Source organism: Pleurodeles waltl, chromosome 3_1, assembly GCF_031143425.1.
Source record: "Pleurodeles waltl isolate 20211129_DDA chromosome 3_1, aPleWal1.hap1.20221129, whole genome shotgun sequence".
Classification (NCBI taxonomy): domain Eukaryota; kingdom Metazoa; phylum Chordata; class Amphibia; order Caudata; family Salamandridae; genus Pleurodeles; species Pleurodeles waltl.
Genome location: NC_090440.1, coordinates 679,142,019 through 679,166,579, shown reverse-complemented (window position 1 = coordinate 679,166,579; position 24,561 = coordinate 679,142,019). Strand labels below are relative to the sequence as shown.

Sequence of the window (24,561 nt, the reverse complement as noted above, 5' to 3'; positions counted from 1 at the left end):
CTACACTCTACTCTGCATTGCTCCACTCTTCTCCACTTCACTCTATGCCTCTACACCACTCTATGCCTTTACACTCTACCGCAGCATTGCTCTACTATGCACCGCTGCACTTTAGGTCATTGCAATCTATGTCATTCCAGTCTGTGCAACACCACTATATGCAACTCCACTTTGGAACTCTACACTCTATGCCACTGCACTCTATGCTAATGCACTCTACTATGTACCACACCATTCCACGCCAGTGCACTCTATGCCAACGCACTCCACAGCACTGTAATCTACTCTGTACTCTATGCTATTCTACAGCACTGTACTATACCATGCACCACTCCACTCTACTCTGAAACAATCTACCTATGCCACTGAACTCAGCCCAACTGCATTTGATGCTACTCCACACTACTATGCACCACTCCACTCTAGTCTGCGCCACTGTACTTTATGCCAAAGCACTCTATACCACTGCACTGAAAATCTGCTCTGCACCACTGCACTCTACGCCACTATACTATACTTTGCAACACTTTACACCACAGCACTATATGCCACTGCAGTGGATGCCATTGTACTCTACAACAGTGCACTCTATGCCAGTCTATTTTACTCTGCACCACGGTACTCTTTAGGCCACTCTGCTCTGCACCATTTCATACCACTATATTCCACGCCACTCTACTATGTACCACTGCACTCTATGCCATTGCCCTTTATCCTGCACCACTCCACTCTGCCCTGCACCATTTCACACCACTTCTCTCTACGCCTCTGCACTTTCTGCCACTGAACTCTGTCACTCTGCTCTGCACCTCTGCACTTTATGCCACTACACTCTACTCTGTGCCACTTGACTGCACTGTCTGTCAATGCGCTGTATGCCACTACACTCGTCACTCTGCTCTGCATTGTTTCACTCTATGCCAATCCACTCTAAGCCACTATACTTTACACATTTCTACTGCACTCTGCCACTGCATTTGACACCACTCCACTCTATGCCACTCCACAACAATGCACTCTAAGCCACTGAACTCCACACCAATATACTATATTCTGTACCACTCCACTCTATGCCAGTACACTCTGTTGCAGACCTCTCCATGCCACTCTAATCTACTCTGCACTCTACACCGCTCTACTCTATCCATTGTACTCTACCATGCACCACTCCACTCTAATCTGAAGCAATCTACTCTACAACACTGCACTCTGTGCCACTCCATTCCACTCTGCACTATTATACTCTATGCCACACCACACTATCCCTCTGTAATTTTACCGTGGACAGCTCCATGCTATTCTATTCTAAGCCACTGCACCCTATGTCACTGCACTCAATGCCAATGCACTCTACACTACTTTATTCAGAACCAATACACTCTACTCCCCTATGCTCTACTCTGCAACTGTATGCCACTGCACTCCACACCACTCTACAACACAGCATTGCACTCTATGCCACTTTACTCGACACCACTCTATCCCACTGCACTCTACACCAATGCACTCTTCACCACTCTGCTCTACACCATTACGCTGTACAACACTCTACTCTGCAACACTGCACTCTCTACCACTGAACCTCTGTCGTTCTACTCTGCATCACTCTACTCTGCACCTCCACACTTTATGCACTGCACTCTACTCTGTACCATTCTGCACCATTACACTCTATGTCACTGCTTAACTACAGTTTATGCCTCTACACTCTATGTCACTCTAATCTGCTGTGCACTACTGCACTCTACACTGCTTCTCTCTACACGTCTATTGTACACAGCACCACCCTACTCTGTGCCACTACACTGTACTCTACTACGCACCACTGCACTCTTCTCCATTCCACTGTATAACTCCAGTCTAGGCCACTCTGCTCTAAACCACTCCAGTCTGTGCCAATATATTCTGCGACACTGCACTTTATACCACTGTACTCTACACCACTACTCTATGCCACTCCACTCTACCCTGCACCATTCCACTTTTCCCTGCACCACTTCACTCTTCGCCACATCAATCTACTCTGAAACAAACTACTCTACGCCATTACACTCTACTCCACTCTCACTCTCCGCCACTCCACTCTATGCCACTGCACTCTATACTGTACCACTCTGCTCTATGCCACCACTCTATGCCACTGCACTTTACCCTGCACCACTCCACCCTGCACTAATCCACTCCACATTACTCCACAACACTCTACTCCACTCTGACACTCTACTCCACTCAACTCTACTCCACGCGACACTCTTCCACTCTACTCTGTCCATGACACTCCAGAACACACTGCACTACTCCACGCCTCTCTATGATATTCTTCTTCACTGCACGCCACTCAGCTCTACTATGTACCACTCTACACCTCTTTAGCCACTCCATATTACTCCTCTCTACTCTACTTTATGACATTCAACTCCATGCCAACTCTCCGTTACCCCACTAACTTTTAACCATGCTGAACAGGAGCCACCCTCGTGTGCAACGTGGTTAAAACACATTGACAAAGACAATACCTCTTGCATAGGCAAGACCTATTGGCTTTACCAGTGCCTGTTAAGTTAAAATAAATGTTGTTCCTACATTACAGTTTACTACGGTGTTGCCTTTGCAAATGAGTCTGGTAAGTTATGTCAGGGGCAGGAGATCCTCTTTTCTAAGCACTTCTCATTTGTAATTCAATTTAAAGTTCTACTAAAAAAAATAGTTATTAAGTAATAGTCAAGCGGTCCTAGAGGAAGGATCTTTAAGGCAAATTTTCAAACCAGAATCTGGAGTAATCAGAATTAAAGACTTAGAAAACAGGGAAAACAGGGATTTTTGCAAATCGCAATTAAGTAATTGCTATTGGGATGAATGAAACTCCAGGAGTTTCATGTAGCGATTCGCAAGGGGTCGCAAATACCTACCTCAATAATATTCATGAGGTAGGTCGCAATTTGTGACCCATTGTGAATGGCTACAATCACAGAGATGGTGGCCTGCTAGGCTCAGTAGACCACCATGTCAGTGACTGCTTTTTAGTAAAGCAATCTTTTTTTTTTTAAATGCAGCCCGTTTTCCAGGATGCTTTTAAAAAAGAAAAATGAAAAGTTTTCTTTTCAATTTTTAAGAGTAGGCAGTGGTCTGTGGGACCACTGCCTGCTCTTAAAAAATGTTTTCGCATGCATTCACAAAGTGGAAGGGGACCCCTTCCACTTTGCGAATGGGTTACCATCAATTTGACATTGGTGGTAACTGCGATTGTTTTGTGACCGCAGTCACGGTCACAAAACAATCATACATACCTCTGCAATTCGGTATTAGGAAGGGATGCCCGTGACATGCCCCTTCCTAATACCAAATCGGTATGTAGTCGCAAATTCAATTTGCGATTCGGTAGCAAGTTACTGAATCGCAAACTGGATTTAATACATACCAAAATGCATTTCTGCAATCGCAAACGGCCCAACGCATAATGTCTGATAGATCTGGCCCAAGGTTTCTAGTCCTCATGCTCTGGTTAATGAACAATACTGTATAACCCCAGCATGCATTTTTATTCAGCTGTGGCGGACGTACCACACAAGGAATGAGCTACTATGCACCTTGGAAACTTTTGACGATCATCCTTGGTGCACACTGTGCAGTCCAGTGATCTTTTGCCTTGACCCATCTCTTAGTAAGGGCCAAAACTCACCTAGTAACTTTTTCTTCTGCCACCATATCAAGAGGAGAAATGGGGAAAAGCTACTCAGGCGTCTTTTTGCATATCTCTTAATAATATTCAGAGTACAGAGAGCTTAGATTTGGCCTCTACTCTTTACTACTTAATATAACGACCTGCATATCAAACACAAGATGGAGGTCACTAACTCTTCTCTCTTCCTCTCCTTACTGAAGTGTAGGCCACTTACATTACGCTTAGTTTGTATTCCTTAGATACTCATTTGCTAAGATCATAGGGGAGGGGCACTCAATTGTAACTATACATAACCAAACAGTAAAACAAAGGTTTCTTAAAAAAATGCACAAGTTCATATGCATACATCGATTGACAAATAAACTGTTACAGAAATTAATATCTGTGATGGTGTAAATTGTATGTAGCATTCTAATATACTGTCAAATGTATTTAAATATGTATTGAGGTAATTGTATGTACAAACTTATGAAACAGTAAATTCAAGGAGGATGATGCTTTAACACTTATTAATAAAACAGAGGTTGAACTGATATAAAGGGTTTTTCGAGGAGCAACATAAAAATCATATAACTAAATCTCTACATTAAATTATTTCTTGTGAACATATGATTGTCATACAAAATATGATATGTCATGAAACTGAAGACAAATTCAAAAATGTAATTGGCAAAGTTGATGTCACTGATTTGTTATGTGGTGACTTTTGTGGTGTCATCATTGATATGGTATGTCATGCATGCTGTCATGAGCAAAGCGTTAAGAGGCCTGAGTGGGTTTTGCCCAGGCATGTGAATTTTATATTCTTAGAGACTCCACTAGCTATGAATGAATATGCATTGCAGAGGAGACAAATGAAAATAGTGCTGCCATAGTGAAGAAATACCAGCTTTGATACCTCTTCCTGTCAGGAATTTCTAATGAATAAGAAGGGGGGACAATCAATCAATCAGGGAATTTGTAAAGCGCACTACTCACCTGTGAGGGTCTCAAGGTGCTGAAGGGGGGGACGGGAGGCCTGCTATTGCTTGAACAGCCATGTCTTGAGATGTCTCATGAAGGTAAGGAGGTCCTTGGTTTGCCGCAGGGGGGTCGGAAGGGTATTCCACGTCTTGGCGGCAAGGTGCAAGAATGATCTGCTGCTGCTGGTTGATCTGCAGATGCGTGGGACGGTGGCGAGGGCAAGGTCGGCGGAGCGAAGCTGTCGGGTTGGGTGGAGAAGGAGAGCCGTCTGTTGAGGTATTCTGGTCCAGTGTTGTGCAGTGCCTTGTGAGCGTGGTTGAGGAGATTGAAGGTGATTCTCTTGTTGATGGGAGCCAATGCAGGTCTCTCAGGGGGGCTGTGATGTGGCAGTGGCAGGGGATGTCCAGGAATGAGGCATGCAGAGGTGTTCTGGATGCATTGCAGTCTTTTCTGGAGTTTGGCCGTGGTGCCTGCATAGAGGGCATTGTCGTAGTCCAGTTTGCTGCTTACGAGGGCTAGGGTGACTGTTCTTCTGGTTTCAGTGGGGATCCATTTGTAGATCTTCTAAAGCATGAGGGTGTTGAAGCAGGAGGAGGAGATGGCGTTGAATTGCTGGGTCATAGATAGTGAAGAGTCCAGGATGAATCCGAAGTTGCATGCGTGGTCGGTGGGTGTCTGTGCGGTTCCCGGTGTGCGGTTCCCAGTGTCCCATGTTAAGGGGGTGGAGCCAAAGATGAGGACCTCAGTCTTGTAGGAATTCAGTTTCAGGCAGCTGTTCTTCATCAATTCAGCAATGGCCTTCATTCCTTCATGGAGGTTGGTCTTGGCGGCGTCCTTGGTGAGGGAGAGGATCAGCTGGGTGTCATCGGCATATGAGATGATGTTGAGGTTGTGGGATCAGAGATGCTAGCAAGCGGAGCCATGTAGATGTTGAAAAGGGTCCGGCTGAGGGATGAACCCTGGGATACACCGCAGATGATTTTGGTTTTTGGTGGCTTCAGAGTGGAATGGACGGAGATGGACTCTCTGAGGTAGGACATATATTCTACCAAAGGGTACAATAAAACCAAAGCCAGGTTAGCTAAGTCTCTTAGAAATACTTTGAGTGGACTTATTGTTGCAAACTGTTGTTTAGTTCACTCACATTATATATTAAACATTGGCTCAGTGTGTCACATTTTGAGCCTTACTTTGAAATACCATCAAGTGCAATTGTCGCACGAATTGTAGTTGAAAATGGCCTAATCAGTGACATGGATTGACTTTCATAAAGGGAACCATCACCTGCTAAACTGGAAAATAGTTTCTGACAGCTGGTACTAAATTAAGTCTAAGCATTTATGGTGCAATCAATCTAAAGGGAAGAGAGACACACTCTGGGAAATATGGTTTCACAAGGGAACTGCCAATATTATGTATTTAAACTGTTACTATTATTATACTGAAGAGGGTTGGTATCCTTCTTTGGAATACAAAATCCAAAACAGCAGAAATGTATACATTGGATAATGACATTAAGCCAAAGTGGTGTAGTATTACATATACCGAGATGGAGAGACATTGGGGATTTATTTCTACTACTCCAAAATAAAGATTGTCAAAAGGAAAGCTTTCAGAATTTTGTCAGTGAAACCAAATGTTCAAGACCAACAGAGCTATTCCAAAACACGATGTGAAAAAGTAACACGATCAGCAAAATTATGTTTACCTGTAGCTGCATGAGAACTGACTTATTAGGGATAGCACTGAATACACCATTCAATGGGGTATAAATATATTTGAAAACGTACAGGAAATGTTAAAGAATGACTTTACAGATGCAATCTTGAAAAGATAAATAAGAAATATAGGAACGTTATTTGTTTTAATGGTGGTATAATTTTTATCTATTTGTGTGCACTGTATCAAATAAAATAATGTTTTGTACAATGGGCTATTTCCTCTGCTGAATTTTTTGGTGCTGATTAAAGTACATATAAATATGCTGAACAATATGGGAGATTTGCTTTTACAGCATAAAAAGTATATACACAGGAGATCCTTAACATTTGGGTACAGTCCTAGAAAAAGTGACAGTAGAGACATGCCAGTAGACAGAAAAGACATGCCTTTGAAAATATCAAACAATTGCAACCATTCACATCTACTGTACACACATGGAAAAACCATCAGGCTTTCTCACCTCCAGTGCAGGCTTGGGTAAAGCTACCAGTAACACATAGCCAACATATAGAAAGAAGATAGCTATCTGCCATTCATATTCTCCTGTGATGTATTAGTAAGTAATTATCAAGAGTGGCTTACATTACCTCAATGATTGCCCTCCAAATGGACTGTGATAGAGAAGCTCGTAGTAATGATTTCGAAAGATGTAGTGCTAAACTTTAGTGTGCAAATAAGAAAGACCACTTCTTTAAAAAGGCTCTACAGCAGATGCAGAGTACTTGGAATATGTTTCTGGTTTCAGTAGTAAATAGGGAATGATGCAACTCCAAAGTGCTGATCGGTGTATAATTCGGCATGATTCTGCGTTCTGCACTAGATGCAGAGCCACTTGGAATGGTTCTGGTTTCAGTAGTAAATAGGAAAAGATGCAACTCAAAAATGCTGATCATTGAATAATTCGGTTTGATTCTGCACTAGTTGCAATTTGAACCTTATCTTTGGTCAGGACCTGCGAGTAGCGTTTGCTTTTGATTATTCATTCGAATTGGTGGTGGGCCGGGTTGTTTCCTTTGGTTAATTCGTGGACATACTGAAGGCAAGGCATGATGTTTGCAGAGACATTTTGGTCATTGTTTAAGTTGATGTGCACGGAGCAATCGTTATATTACATGTAGTATACAACTTCATTTCTGTGAATTATACTAGCAAGGGTCTCACATATGGATTGAAGAGTAAATGAGATAAGGATGACATTAATGGAACATCTATTTCTAGACAGTGATGATTTTATCCAACGTGTTCAGATCAATAGTCAATTAAGAGTGGTTGAATCTATGAAAAAGCAGATTTTGTGTTTTCTACAATTTGCTGTAGACGATACTACAGCAAGAGATGCTATACAGTCTTAAATACAGCACTGGAGTGTAGTAGAGTGGTAATTCTGGTGATTGTTTTGTCATGGGTGAATAGATGATCCTTATGAACATCTCTTAAGCAGTTTTCAAGATGATATGCAGCTGAAGATGTATTTTTATGTAACGATTTGTATGTTATGGTATGGTATGTTTCTTGAGTTTGTAGAGCAGGCTATCACCAAGGATGGTATCCAGGTACCATGCAGGTGTGGACTGTGGCCTCAAGTCAGAGTCCTTCAAAAAGCAAGGTCTTCAGCATCTTGCAGAACTCAAGAAGTGAGGAGGATGCTCTGATAGCTAAAGGAAGGTTGTTCCATGCTTTAGGAGTGATGTACGAGAAGGATCAAGCTCTAGTTCTGGTTCTATGTATGTATGATATGTATGCAAATAGGAGTTTGGCTGAGCAGAGGTGCCTTGCAAATGATGGAAGAAGTTGTTAAGGTAGACTGGTCCTTTGCTGTGTAGTGCTTTGTATGTTGTGGTGAACGGTTTGAACTGTGTGTATTTGTGTATAAGAAGCCAGTGGAGATCCCCCAGTTGTGGTATGATGTGTTCTGTATGGTTAGGGATGTGTCTAGCCATTGCATTTATGGTGGTTTGTAACCTTCTGGTGTGATGTTTGGTTATTCTAACAGAAAGAGAAAGCTCCTGTAATCCAAACAGCTAGTGAGAAATGTACCTGGGATGATCTTTCTGGTGTTCTTCAGGAGCCACTGAAAGATCTTCCTGAGATCTCCAGGGTGTTGAAGCAGGAAGCCGTGTTGGTGTAGAACATGGTGACATGTTTAGATTGTTGCTGGCATGTGATCTGGATGTGGGAGTAGGTTCTAGGCCGGTTGCCCACCAAGTGGAATCCCACAAGGACATGTGATTTTTCTAATGATCACCACTTCTATCTGGCTAGAGTTGACTTTGACACAGTTGAACTTCATCCAGGAGGTTACTTCCGTCATGCAGGCGGTGAATCTGTTTCTCGGTTTGGGGTGTGTGTCTGAGAGGGCAGTATGAGTTGTGCCTCATTGGCATAGGGGAGGAAGTTGATGTTGTGGGATTGGATTATGTTGGCCAGTGGGGTTATCTAGGTGTTGAAGAGGGTCAGTCTGAGGCATGAACCTGGGGTACGAAACAGAAGAGTTTTTGAGTTTCCAATCCTTATGGCATTAGGTTTACTGTCAGAGTTTTTTCCTTAAAAAAACAGTAGATCCATTGTGGGGATGCCGAAGGCGTCTGGTGAGGATGGGTTGTGATATCTTGTCAAATGCCGCCAAGAGGTCCGGTAGAATGAAGGCTGCCATCTCTTCTCTGTCTAGGATATTGAGGATGTCATCTATGGCTGAGATGATTTGAGTTTCTATGCTATGGTGAGGTCTAAATAAGGACTGTGTGAATTTGAGGAGCTGGCAGTTGAGAACGTGGTCGGTTAGGCATCTGTTGATTGCTTTCTCTAGTACTTTGGCCAAGTATGGTAGGAGAGAGATTGGTCAGTAGTTGGTGAGTTTGGCAGTGTTCGCAGAGTGTTTCTTCAGCAGGACAGTGACAGCAGCTTGCTTCAAGGCTTCAGGGAACATGGCTGCATTGGTGGACTTGTTCAGGATGTGACTGTGAACTTCTGTGATGAGTATGAACCCTTGATTAAAGGTGTGGTGGGGGCAAAAGTCTGATGAGTGGATGGTCTTCATGTGTGTAACGGTCTCTTCTGTGGTGATGACATCTCACCTGTTAAGGGTCTGTTCTTCAGCAGAGATTGGAAGACTATCTGTGAGGTTGATGAGGTCTATTTGAGTCCATGTTTGACATAAAGTTTTTCATGCAACAATTTTGAGGCCATTCACTTAATGGTCTTAGGGAGGCAATGGAGGTTAATTACGGATTTGTTATTAGACAAATCTGTTGCATCATGGTTTGATTTTTTGACAATTTGTATGATGTTGGTGTAGGAAAGTACCATCTTGCCTGGCATGTTACCCCCATATTTCACTGTATATATGTTGTTTTAGTCTATGTGTCACTGGGACCCTGCCAGGCAGGGCCCCAGTGCTCATAAGTGTGTGCCCTGTATGTGTTCCCTGTGTGATGACTATCTGTCTCACTGAGGCTCTGCTAACCAGAACCTCAGTGGTTATGCTCTCTCTGCTTTCCAAATTGTCACTAACAGGCTAGTGACCAATTTCACCAATTCACATTGGCATACTGGTACACCCATATAATTCCCTAGTATATGGTACTGAGGTACCCAGGGTATTGGGGTTCCAGGAGATCCCTATGGGCTGCAGCATTTCTTTTGCCACCCATAGGGAGATCTGACAATTCTTACACAGGCCTGCCAGTGCAGCCTGACTGAAATAACGTCCACGTTATTTCACAGCCATTTACCACTGCACTTAAGTAACTTATAAGTCACCTATATGTCTAACCTTCACCTGGTGAAGGTTGGGTGCAAAGTTACTTAGTGTGAGGGCACCCTGGCACTAGCCAAGGTGCCCCCACACCGTCCAGGGCAAATTCCCTGGACTTTGTGAGTGCGGGGACACCATTACAAGCGTGCACTATACATAGGTCACTACCTATGTATAGCGTCACAATGGTAACTCCGAACATGGCCATGTAACATGTCTAAGATCATGGAATTGTCACCCCAATGCCATTCTGGCATGGGGGGGACAATTCCATGATCCCCTGGGTCTCTAGCACAGAACCAGGGTACTGACAAACTGCCTTTCCGGGGTTTCCACTGCAACTGCTGCTGCTGCCAAGCCCTCAGACAGGTTTCTGCCCTCCTGGTGTCCATGCAGCCCTGGCCCAGGAAGGCAGAACAAAGGATTTCCTCTGAGAGAGGGTGTAACACCCTCTCCCTTTGGAAATAGGTGTGAAGGCTGGGGAGGAGTAGCCTCCCCCAGCCTCTGGAAATGCTTTGATGGGCACAGATGCTGCCCATCTCTGCATAAGCCAGTCTACACCGGTTTAGGGATCCCCCAGCCCTGCTCTGGAGCGAAACTGGACAAAGGAAAGGGGAATGACCACTCCCCTGACCTGCACCTCCCAGGGCAGGTGCCCAGAGCGCCTCCATTGTGCCCCCAGACCTCTGCCATCTTGGAAACAGAGGTGTTGCTGGCACACTGGACTGCTCTGAGTGGCCAGTGCCAGCAGGTGACGTCAGAGACTCCCTCTGATAGGCTCTTACCTCTCTTAATAGCCAATCCTCCTTCCTAGGTAGCCAAACCTCCTTTTCTGGCTATTTAGGGTCTCTGCTTTGGGGAATTCTTCAGATACCGAATGCAAGAGATCACCAGAGTTCCTCTGCATCTCCCTCTTCACCTTCTGCCAAAGGATCGGCCGCTGACTGATCAGGACGCCTGCAAAAACTCAACAAAGTAGCAAAGACGACTACTGCAACCTTGTATCGCTTCATCCTGCCGGCTTTCTTGACTGTTTCCTGGTGGTGCATGCTCTGGGGGTAGCCTGCCTCCTTCTTGCACCAGGAGCTCTGAAGAAATCTCCCATGGGTCGACGGAATCTTCCCCCTGCAACCGCAGGCAACAAACAACTGCATTGCCGGTCCTCTGGGTCCCCTCTCAGCACAACGAGCGTGGTCCCTGGAACTCAGAAACTCTGTCCAAGTGACTCCCACAGTCCAGTGACTCTTCAGTCCAAGTTTGGTGGAGGTAAGTCCTTGCCTCCCCACGCTAGACTGCACTGCTGGGTACCGCGTGATTTGCAGCTGCTCCGGCTCCTGTGCACTCTTCCAGGATTTCCTTCGTGCACAGCCAGGCCTGGGTCCCCGACACTCTAACCTGCAGTGCACAACCTTCTGAGTTGTCCTCTGGTGTTGTGGGACTCCCTTTTCTGACTTCGGGTGGACTCTGGTTCACTCCTCTTCTAAGTGCCTGTTCCGGTACTTCTGTGGGTGCTGCCTGCTTCTGTGAGGGCTCCCTGACTTGCTGGGTGCCCCTCTGTCTCCTCATCCAAGTGGCTACATCCTGGTCCCTCCTGGGCTACAGCAGCATCCAAAAACCCCAACCGCGACCCTTGCAGTTAGCAAGGCTTGTTTGCGATATTTCTGCGTGGGAACACCTCTGCAAGCTTCTTCACGGCGTGGGACACCCATCCTCCAAAGGGGAAGTTTCTAGTCCTCTTCGTTCTTGCAAAACACCAAGCTTCTTCAATCCAGTGGCAGCTTCCTTGCACCCTCAGCTGGCATTTCCTGGGCTCCTGCCCACTCTCGACACTGTCGCGACTCTTGGACTTGGTCCCCTTGTCTTACAGGTACTCAGGTCTGGAAATCCACTGTTGTTGTATTGCTGGTGTTGGTTTTCCTTGCAGAATCCCCCTATCACGACTTCTGTGCTCTCTGGGGGTTGTAGGTGCACTTTACACCTACCTTACAGGGTCTTGGGGTGGGCTATTTTTCTAACCCTCACTGCCTTCTTACAGTCCCAGCGACCCTCTACAAGCTCACATAGGTTTGGGGTCCATTCGTTTTTTGCATTCCACTTTTGGAGTATATGGTTTGTGTTGCCCCTATACCTATGTGCTCCTATTGCAATCTATTGCAACTTTACACTGCTTGCATTACTTCCTTTTGCTATTACTGCATAATTTTGGTATTGTGTACATATATCTTGTGTATATTTGTCATCCTCATACTGAGGGTACTCACTGAGATACTTCTGGCATATTGTCATAAAAATAAAGTACCTTTATTTTTAGTATATCTGTGTATTGTGTTTTCTTATGATATTGTGCATATGACACCAGTGGTATAGTAGGAGCTTTACATGTCTCCTAGTTCAGCCTAAGCTGCTTTGCTATAGCTACCTTCTATCAGCCTAAGCTGCTAGAAACACCTCTTCTACATTAATAAGGGATAACTGGACCTGGCACAAAGTGTAAGTACCTCTGGTACCCACCACAAGCCAGGCCAGGCCAGCCTCCTACAGTTGGCTTGTTTGCAAACTTGTGATACAATGCAGTGTACCAGTAATATTTTCATTTTGTGTGTAATGTCTGATGTCATGGTTTGAACTCAGGCTTTCAGACGAACTGCCAAAAGGGGTCCTATATGTCAATAAATATTTTACCTATTTTGATAGAAAAGTGGGACTTGACTTTAGACTAGAGATGACTCAGGCTTTGTGGAGGCTTTTAATGTTGGCTTTGATCAAAAGACTTTAAATAGCTCAGATGTGGTGTTTTTGACATTTTTGATCAGCTCTGTGTAACAGTGTTTGATTTGCTTTATAAGGGTTTATGATATCCTCTATTGTTTATATGGCATGAGTTTTTAATGGAATTGATTACAGATTATGTCCATCATTTTTAAAGAAGACATCTTTCCTTGTTGAGTGGTGTTTGTTCAGAGATGATCATTTGTTGTTTGTATATTTGTTTCATTTGATTTTTCCTTTGAAGACTGACTGAGTGTCATTTAATGTATGCTGGACCTTTTTGATAAAAAGATTTCAGCTTACAAGTTCTAATGGTGTTGTTAGCTTGGAGAAGTTTAGGTAAGAGTAAGCAGGTCCATTGAACCATTTGGTACACCATTTCTCAGATTGTGGTTAGGTTTTGGTAAAGTGTAGGGCTAGATGGTGAACAATGAGAATGAGAGCAAGGGATGGTCAAACTATACTTGGGGTGCAGTATTGGAAGCTCTGTTGTTTCAGCAGAATTTCCCATTAAGAGACTGTTAATTATAATGCCTTCAGCCTTCGTTGTATTTATGAAGTCAAAGATAGTCTAGTGTATTGAGGAAATCCTTGCCTTAAGGATAGAGGGCTCCTCAAGCCACTTGATGAATTTGGGCATGACCGTTTTACAGATGAGAGAAGCCAACTCTTTGATGAAAGCAGTTAGAAAGTTGCATGGTCTCTAAACAGTGATGGTGACCAAGGTTTGGATACTGTTAAACATATTATTTTATAAGGAGGGTGGTGATTTTCAGACAAGTAATGAATGATTGGTGAATTAAGGTGACTGTCCCACCTTTACTAGTTGGACTGCTGTGGCACAGGATATTGTTATCTATTAGGATCATAAATGTAATGGCAAGACCAGCTGCAGGTCATACCTACATCTCCTTCTGACCTATATCATGTCAGATGCTAGAAGCCAGTAGCCATTCATGTCTATAATAGACACATGTGGAATGATCGACCATTCACAATTGCTGTGCACATGGATCAGCTATGTATCAATCACATACACTGCACACACAGAAGAAGCTCTGCCACCTATTCTTAGACACCAGAAACATAGAAGCTAAATCATTAATTTACTTCTACTGTGCACACATAAGGAGCTTCTCACCTACAGGGTATGTACAATGAGCCATTACCTTTCAGAGTAGGCAGAATAGAAGATGCCAGTTATTGACATCTTTAGTGTCTTGGAACTGTGAGCATTAAGATACAACATTTGAGGATGGACTCAAGGAAAGAGATTACACAATCATTCTGGGAGGAGTTAAGGTGTTATCTTTAACAGTTACAGGATATTGAAATGTTAGTAGAGTGTTATACACTGAGGAATAAAGATGTTAGATAAGTGCTCCATGTAAGGTGTGTTCCTGTGCATGCTCCTGGGCTGGGGAGGAAGCAACAAATGGCAACAATTAGTGAATAGGTGTTCTGAAGAGAAAAAGAACTGCTCTCACTGAGTGTTTGCAGTGAAATACCTAACTGCTCATGCGTGCCATAAGCTTTACTCCAGCCCGTCTAAGGCCTTGTGGAGAAGTTGAAGGCTAGTAGAGAAGCACCATTGGAGTGCCTGCCAGCACTTGATGGCCAGGTTAAAAAAGAATAAAAGGTGCTGCTCCACAACACAGAGATATCAGTCATATGAAGAATCCAATAAAGGCAGTGACAACAAGGTACAACACAGTCAGCAACAACCAAATATAACACTAGAAGACAGCGACAACCAAGTATGGCTAGTGAACTTTACCTACTGGTTTTAGGACCTCAAAATCGGATGAGGTGACTCAAGAGCAAACACGAGGGTTGTGCTCGAAAGGGTTATTGGTTCCCAGAGAAACTGAGAAGTCAGCAGCTGGTAACTTTCAGTACAACTCAAAAAGTCTTCAAGATAGTGAAGGCCCCCCCACTAGCTGCCACAAAAGACATTGAGCTGCTGCATTTTTGAAACCTCTGTTGCCATTTGATACTGACAAAAAACAGAATTTTGGCACCAGATGAACCATATAAATCGAGACTTTCAATGAATTCATAGATGCCCAGGAATAAGTAAATGATGACAAAATCATGAAATACTTAAAGAATCTCACTGGTAATTAAGTGAAAGAACTGATAAAGAAGATCTTGCAAACTGAGACCATGTCATACCATCAAATCAAAGAAGCTTTATGAATCACGTTCAATTTGATGCTGAACATTGACTATGAAAGGTACATTTTAAATCAAGTGAGACAACAAGTTGGTGAGACGAGTTTGTTGAGAGACTTGATGTGCTCATCAAACACTGCTAATGTTGTGAATTTAATTATAAGGAAGCCATCGTCTCAGAGTTATTGATGGTTGTTTGTCAAACTCATTCAGAAGATACATGTTACAAGAGACACTCAGTGTAGAAAAAGTACTGATGGCTGCCAGAGCTGAGGAATTAGCAGATCGGCAGGAAAAGGTGAATCCTCCTTGGTCATAAAGAGTAGTCATGCACCGAGCAGATGCCCGCAAGCCGACGTCTCCAAAGAAAGAAATACTGTGGAAGGGGTGTGGAATGGAGAATCATTTCATAACGATTTGCCAAGGAAAAACCAACTGCATCACGGTGAGATGAGAAAATGGATGCCAGAAAGTTCCTGAAACATTTTCACCACACCCATAAACACAACAAGCTACCTCAACTGTGGCATGTGGAAACTAAACGAAGTGATTGTCATCAATGTCACCTTGCACAAGTTCCTTATCGTCACCATCGAACAACAGTGAAGAGGATGAATAGCCAATGATCATAAACAAAAAGGAGTGATGTGCACATGTGGGTCTTGCCACTTGCAAAGAAGATAAACAAATACAAACCACAAGCAAGTTAATGAAACAAAATAACTCACATGGACATTGCCCAAGATCAAACTCAAGATCAACGGCTTTCCCATAACCTTTGAAATTGACAGTGGTGCATCAATCAACATCATGCCAGTCGAACAATTTCACAGTTTGATACCTGTATCACATGTTAAAGTGTCATATACAAAGGTGTATACATAGGCTGCTTCCAAACCTTTACAAAGTCAAGGATCATTCACAGCAACATTGCAACACAAGAAGATGTCTGTGCAGGTCCCAGTCCATGTTCTTCAAGGTACTCCATTTGCTGCATACTTACTTAGTTTCTTAACATCTGCTGACATGGAACTGATATCTATCAATTACAACCTAAAAACGCAATTTGACATTGAGCATCAGTTCCCATTCCTGTTCCATGGTCTGGGAAAGCTCAAGACAATGAAGGTGCAACTTCACATCAATGAAGAAATCTGACCTGTTGCCAAGCGACATCGCAGACTAGCTTTTCATCTACAAGAAGCAGCCGAGAAGGAACTAGAACCCCTGCTAAAACACAAGATTTTTGAGTGCTCTATTGGTTCTACACCATGGGTGTCGCCCATAGCGGCGCTCCAAACAAGAACAGTGGCAGTGCAGTGTGCATCTGCATGGATACACCAGGCTAACAAGGCAATCAGAGAGAAAGTCATCTTAGTCCGCACACTGCAGATATGATCATGTAGTTGAATAGAACCAGTCTTCTCCCGTCTTGACTTGAACAAAGGTTACCATCAGCCCAAACTTGGAGAAAACTGCAGGTACATTACCACTTTTCTGACTCATGTTGGTTCATTCAGATACAAATGACTGAGCACTGTCTGCAACCAGTTCTCCACAAGATGTCTCCATGGTACGATCGTTCTTCAGCTATTTCATGTGAGTGCCCCATTGCGAGACCTGACAAAACAAAAGTTGTGATGATCCACTGAATGTGACCACAGTTTCAAGAGTATAGAGCACGTGATTGCAAATGCAACTGCAATGGCTTACTTTGAGACTAGACTGCAAACTGAGATCACTACTGATGTGAGCCCAGTTGGGTTGAGAGAGATCCTTGTTCAACATAGTGGACATCTTAATCCTTGTAGACTCAACGTGGCGTATGGCAGTCAAAGTTAATCCGACACAGAATGTGCCTACCCCCAGCCAGAATAAGAAAGTCTAGCTGCAGTATTGGCCTGTGAACATTTTCATGTGTTTTTGTATGTAAAGAATTTCATGATCGTCACAGACATCCAGGCGCTTCTCACCATTTTATTAAATCCAAAGGCCAAGATGCCCCCTGACATTGAAAGGTGGGGGTGGGTCTACAAGAGTACGACTGAACGATTGTGCACAAGCCAGGCAAGAATCAAAATCCTGCAGATTTATTTTCAAAAGTACCCCTGCTGCGGCAAAGCTCAACATCAAAAACCGATGAGAAATACATCAATTTCATTGTAAAAGTCAAGCACATCTACAGCTCTGGCCAGATTGTCGCTGCCACAAATACTATAAGGACTTGTTGGCCCTTAAAAACATTACCTCAGAAACCTCAGAAAAATCATGCAGACAGAGTCTTCGACAATGTTGAATTTAAAAATACCGAAATGTCCAAGATGAACTGTCTGCAGCCAAAGATGGCATTATGCTAAGAGAAACCCAGATTTTCATACTTGCGAGTCTAAGACAGCAAGTCATTAAACTTGCTCATGAAGGACATTGAGTCATTGTAGTCACCAAGATGGCATTGAGAGATCGAGTGTGGATCCCTCAACTGGATGAGAAAGTCAAAAGGGAGTTAAAGGGGTGTCACACAATTGTCTGTCTCCCACCGTGACCCCCCATCCTCCAACCATGTCTGATCTTTCTGCTCATGGTTGGGAGATAATAGCTGTCAACTTGTTTGGGCCCCTGGCAAATGGACACCATCTCATGGTGGTCACTGACAAATATTGTCGGTTTTCTTTGGTGGAGGGTATGTCATTGACAACTAACAACAAAGTTATTGAAAAGCGAGACAAAATATTTGCAAATCTGGCAAAACATCCACTGTTCAACAGTAAGGAGTTTCTGATGAGACTCAATGTCAAGCAGCAGAAAAGCATACCCTTGTGGCCTCAAGCCATCAGTATTGTAGAATAATTTATGGGTACCCTGAAACGAGCGAACCGACGAGCCTTGATGGAGGGATCGAGCTTAGTCAAGCAGTATGCCAGGCCCTCTGTGCCTATTGGTCATCTCCTTACTCCACCACTGGTGAGAATCCTGCCACACTGAAGTTTGAGGGAGCTTTGAGAACCAAATTACCACAAAGGACCAGTAATCAAACTCTGAAAGATGATGAGGTTCATGCTACTGACACTGGTCAGAAACATCAGATCAAGACTTATGCTGATCAAGTTCGTCAGGCACGGGTGGTCACGTGCAATGAAGGTGACTGGATTCTCATCAACCAAAAACAGAAATGAAAAACAGATCTTTCATTTCATATTGAACCTCTGAAAGTCGTGCAGAGCAAAGGAACATTTTGTAATAGCGCGCCAACCTGGCAAATCCATTACAAGGGACTCGTCCCACTTCAGACATCTGTCTAGGTCATTCCCAGTCCCTGCAAGCCCAGAAGAAGCTTTTCCACCTGAAAGCCCTGACCAGACCACCCTGGGGTCCACCCCAGGTACAGCTCAACTATCTTATGTCATTCGGTCTGACCGAGCTGTGCGAGCACCCAGACAGCTAATCACGGACTTGTAATGATGCTATTTGTTCATGTTTCTCTGTGCGTCTTTTTGTTTAATAAGGGGTGAGATGTAGTGTCTTGGGACCGTGAGAATTAACACCCCATAGCTAGGGGTCAGGCTGAAGCAAAGGAATGACACAATCAATTTTATGTAGTACACTGAGGAATAAAGATGCTACATATTAGCTCAGTGTGTGGCGTGTTATTGTGCATGCTCCTGGGCAGTGGAGGACGTGACAACATCCACCATGCAAACACTAATAAAGAGGGATTCAACATCAGTGGTGACACAATAATTTCTCAGTAATTCACATCCACGGTCTAGCAGAGGGCAGCTGTAAGCAGTCATGCACACATACATTCATGACCACATAAGACGAGTGCTAGTCCTCCTGGTATCCTTTTATCTTTCCTCTGTAAATCTCACTAGTAACAGACAGCCTTTTAAGCTGTCCCTTCCTGTCCTCCTCTATCTCCCTATATTCTGCCCATCCTTCTCTTCTCATGGAAGTCCCACTCTCTGTGCAGTTAATCAGATTAGTATTTGTAGGCTGTGAGACACGTAAGAAATAGAGGGGACGTGCTCTAAAAACTAAAGTCAGTATGCAGGGCTGGTGACCTGTCTCTGAAACTGTGTCCTTTGTTACTGCAGATTTATCATAGGCCACAGCACGTCAATGAATTTCAGCATGTTCAAATAGGGCCGGAGATGTGCACAGTCATCGGGGGACTGCGCCATCTGCAAAACATCGGTATGGCTATGCGTTGAAATGTCACTGCCTAGAAGTGCTGTCACTATCACCTATCTTTAGTGCCTGCACTAATGTTTTCTCCATGTTCTGTCACTCTCTCAGGCCATCAAATCTTCGCTTTGTTACCGTTTATCGATATTGCTTTTTAGTGTCTAATCTCCTTCTGCTTTCTCCTCTCCAGGCTCTGACATGGAGTCCAAGAAACTGACGCAGCTGCCTTCGATCAGAAATATATTCTTCATTTTCTTCATGCAGTTCTTTGTTGGCTTTTGCATATTCAGCTATGTCAGGATCTACGACGACTCCAGCATCGTCATATGTCCTACGGCAGCACCGGACCTTCCTGCTGAAGCCAAAAACAAGGTGGTAATGCTTCTGTGGACCTGGCCTTTTGGGGGACATTTTGACCTACACAAGTGTGAGGAGGATTATGGAATCTCAGGTTGTTACTTGACAGCAAACAGGAGCTGGTACGCGCAGGCTGATGCTGTTGTTTTCCATCACAGGGATGTGTGCAATTCTATAAAGCAACTGCCCCAGGAACCAAGGCCTCAAAATCAGCACTGGCTTTGGTTCAACCTGGAGTCACCCAGCCACAGCCCCAATCTGGGCCTTATGGACAACCTAATTAATATCACCATGTCTTACAGACGAGACTCTGATATTTTTGCTCCCTATGGTTGGGTAGAAATAGCAAAAGAACCTCGAAACTTCACTATCCCACCCAAGTCAAAGCTGGTGTCCTGGGTGGTCAGTAATTGGAACCCATTGTCCAAGCGTGTGCAGTATTTTCAGGAGTTGCAGAAACACATAACAGTAGATGTCTTTGGCCGGGGACACCTCCCTCTGGCTAGGGAGGAGAAACACTCCACCATTTCTCAGTACAAGTTCTACCTGGCCTTCGAGAACTCGCAGCACGAAGACTACATCACAGAGAAACTTTGGAATAATGCACTTCTCTCAGGAACAGTGCCCATCGTTCTTGGTACTACCCGGGAGAACTATCAACGCTTTCTTCCTGCGGAAGCTTTTATCCATGTGGACGATTTTAATACTCATAAGGAAATGGCAGATTACCTGAAACTCTTGGATTCCAATGATGAGAAGTACCAGAAATATTTTGAATGGCGACGCCGGCTTCGCGTTGTGGGTGAAACTGGTTGGAGCACTCATTACTGCAAAGCCTGTCGGTACCTGACACAGTACCAAAACTACAGGACTATCCCCAGTTTGGCTAAGTGGTACAAGTGAACAATCACATAGTAGTATTGGGAAGGCTCCAGGCACAGTCAATTTTCATTAGCACAGAATGCTGGAAACAACTCAAAAAAATATATTTATAGATATTTAATAAATATGCCCGGAATAGCATTAAATTCCTCCACCAACCTTGCTCTCCACCAATCTTGCTCTCCACTATTATGACCTAGAGATGATCTGTCACCAGATCCTCTCACCAGGACCCACTGACAGGTTCTAGCTATAGTCAATGTGCCAAATACAACATGGTGGGCCAGGTGGTTTTATCGAAGAAGGGAAAATCTGCAGAATGGTCGAAACCTGTATGTGCAAAGCAGGGATGAACAATTCATGAGGTAGCCATAGAGAAAGAATGAGATCAAATATTACTTTTTAGACATCAGATAATGAAAGCCTTAGTCTCTCCGAAAATCAATGTGTAAATTAACATTATTTGTGAATGCCCACTCAACCGGACTTGAAATGTAGAGCCGTTTGACTTTATACACACAAGATTGAATTAGGATCTCATTGACCACCCACTTTTGTTTGATTTCATTTTCATATATTAGCTGGATTTTCAAATTATAGAACAGCAACATATGCAAGATGGAGCCAGTGGAGCAAAGTACTTATAGTTCTAAGTGGCTCACTCATCATTATTCATGACAGAATAATGCACACTGGAGTAGAATATAGTAGACACTTGCCCAAATATTTTGCTCTGCCTACTTGAAATTAACAGATACTGTATTAATTACGGTTTCTGCTTAGATATCACCACCGAATATAATGTGGGTATGATGTACTACCCGATCATTCTCAATAGTGAGTGGCAGAAGAAACGTGGGTGATAACTGGACACTGCTTTCAATATAAATTATCACAAATATAAAAAAAGTGGTTGGATTATCCCAAAAAAAAAAAACACACAAGGTCCCCCTCAAAGCCCTATTCAGTGCACAAGTCAACAAACGTATCAATGATCCACTAGTTACTTTATTAGTAAATTTTAAATGCAACCCCTCACCTTTCCTTTGAAGCCTCAGTCAAGTCACTTCAGAAATATCCTTCCCAAGTTCCAGTTGTAGAGCTGTAAGAGTCTGAAGAATTCTTCTTTTGCAGACATGATGAGGATGTTCAGGGATTGCGAAGGGCTGTATTGATTTTGCATGGGAACAGCGCACCTCTATAAAATGAATGGAGTAGCATCCAGGCAAGCCAAAGTGGGCAGTTTATTTGGACCACAATGCCTCAATTACCTCAGGACAACCACAAATACACTGTTTGGGCCAGATTTACAAGAAAGTGTCTCATTAATACTGATGCGCCACTTTTCTTGCGTCGCCCTTACCCACCTAATGACACCATGTGTGCACTGTATTTACAATAAGGCACAACATAGCAGTTGTTAGAACCATAGCATCAACATTTTTGACACTATTGTGGTGCTTTGTTACACTAGCATCAAAAATGTTGACACTAGTGTAGCAAAGTGCAAAGAGACCCAATGATTTCAATGGGTGCATCGTTTTAATGCTTGCTTTGAGCAGGCGTTAAAAATGACGCCAAACATGGCTCAGTGAAATCTTGTAGATTTCACTGTGCCATTTTTTCAGGCCTCCTAACGCTGGAAAGCTACCATTGTATACATTATTCCCGCCGCAGGCATATAGTGGCACAAGGGGTCGCAAAGTGGTGCAATCCATGCATTGAGCCACTTTGTAAATATGGAACGGCGAAAACTGCCTTCTTGAGCGATATTAACGTAAAAAAAGAAATGACGCTAATGTGGCACAAGGAGTTAGGGCCTTGTAAATCCGTCCCTTTGTCTGAACAAAACAACAGTGACTCGGACCACTTAAGACAATCCCAGGTTGTTTGACTGAACAACACAAAAGTACCTCGGATATTTCAGGACAACCTCAGGTAGACTCTCTGAGCAGCACAAGTGGGTTTCGACTGTCTCAGGACAACCCCAGGTATACTCTGCCCGGTCCCTCTCACTGCTTACGGCTCCCACCTTTGAAGAAAGGTTTCCACTTTCTGAACTAAGATTCCACCCGTTCCTTTTTTTACCACATACATAATGTCTTTGCTTTATGTCCATTTCATATGTATCAGCATTATGTCCCCCTTTGTCTCACACCTTGTGTCTTTGAAATGATGCTCATGGAAGTTTAAAAGATACTTCAATCTTGTTTGAATGCTGCTGCCTACAGAGGGCCCCAAAAGAGTAATAGATTTTAATGAATTGGCCCCAAGGCTTGAAAGAACATCTACAATGCACCAATGGACCCTTTCTTTCCTCTCTGTTTATGGCCATATAATGTGATTTTCTCCTGCCGGGAACAGCTCGGTGGATCAAGACCAGGCCCCCAAACGTGCAACAAAGTACTAAAAATTATGCAGCAGTAATTAATCAACCACAGCTGGTACCTGAAAAACAAAGGACAAATAACAAACACAGATATACATTACCAATAATCTACAGATAACAGCAACATCGTCTACTTCTTCAGTGGTACACCATCAGGCACCAACATTAGGTTAAGAACGGAATAAGGACAGGGGTAATGGTTTAGAATTTGGACTGTAATATACGCATATTTAAGCATTAAACGTCATAAAGCAAAACTAAGTATCACTTCAAGAATGATTTAAAGGAACTGAACCCAAAAGAATGGTTGAGTAAAGTAGGCAAGAATGGGCACCCAACCATCAAGAAGGAAGATTAGGGGAATGGGGCCCGAACAATGGTGACTAAACATTAAATTAAACTAGTCAAATGAAAATGATTGGATGAAGCATAAGGTGAGAAAGGTATGACCAATAAGAACATTAACAGAAATCTTTTTTTTTTTTTAAATAAGTCTACAACAAGTTTTCTATTTGTTGTTGCTCTATTGAAGACATTTTATATTCTTGACATCTTTTTCTTCCGCCTCATCTGTGGATACTTTGTTCCCACTCCACCAAGAATACGATGTCACAGGAAAAGCGATTACATATTGTTATTTCTTTATTCCACTTTCCTAGAGGGAAAAACATACAAGTTAGACGCATATCTCCAAACAATGAAGTCAGTCAGACTAGGGAACACATTAGTAACATTTTATACAGCTTTTAGTACACAATAACCTTGCATCTGCTTCTACTTAGGTCCATCAGAAGTCACTATTTACACATCTATTTCTATCACTTGTTTAGTCAAGAAACACACTTGTGGTATTGTATTCTGACTGTTGTACTAATTTACCTGTTGCTAAGCACTGTGTATATACTTGTTTGTTATTGGAAACTCTGATTCCTGTGAGCAAGACAGTTCTAAGAATATGGAACATGGAATACTAGGAATATAACAAGGTTCCTGAGTTGGGCAGTTGGAGGTGAAGGTCTTGCTGACAGGATGAGTCTTCTGTATACTGGACTTATATTCAATAAAATGGATTAAACTTTGAAGAAACTGTATGGTTGGTTACTTCAACACTCTCTTGTGAAGACAGAATAACAGAATAGTTCCATTAGTTTGAGTTAGCACGAGCAAAATATAGGCCTTACATAAGATGGTGTCCATTCAATTAGTCACACGTTTGTCAATATAATATCATTATCAAAATTAATCCACCCATTAGTCTGTAAAATATGATTATGTAATGACTCAACATTTTATCAATAAAATCTCTTCTTCCACAGCCATAGGTGCACATTATTCCTGTGCAATAAATGCATCCTACAATGTAAGTACCAACCATTGTAGCCTAATATATTGATGTCAATGTCCTGTACCATGATGGTGTATTGCAGGATAATATTCTTGTTTTCTGGGTTTGAGGATGTTTGTAAAGTGATGAGTCTGTGAGGATATCTGTGAGCAATGCAGCAGGTTTTCTCACAAAATTAATAAACGGGTAACAAGAGTTGACGCAAAACACCCCAACAGTGGAGCATAAGTACAAGCCCCTTGCACCACCTTAGTGCCTCTACAGTGTCATATTGTTTTATGCCAAGGCAGCGCTAAGGCGTCTTTTCTGCTGCACCAGATTTACAAAGTAGAGCAGTG

At 43.1% G+C, this 24,561-nt stretch overlaps 1 protein-coding gene across 4 annotated transcripts in view; it reads left to right on the top strand.

Annotated features, from left to right (window-relative positions):
* LOC138284478 (4-galactosyl-N-acetylglucosaminide 3-alpha-L-fucosyltransferase FUT6-like) overlaps positions 1-23,964 on the top strand; it is a 240,172-nt gene extending 216,208 nt beyond the window's left edge. For all 4 annotated transcript variants that reach the window (XM_069223284.1, XM_069223285.1, XM_069223286.1 and 1 more), the window contains one exon: positions 19,441-23,964. In XM_069223284.1, coding sequence (XP_069079385.1) covers positions 19,449-20,510 — 1,062 coding nt within the window. In that variant the 5' untranslated portion in view covers positions 19,441-19,448 and the 3' untranslated portion in view covers positions 20,511-23,964. The remainder of the gene's footprint in view (positions 1-19,440) is intronic.
* Positions 23,965-24,561: the final 597 nt, after the last annotated feature.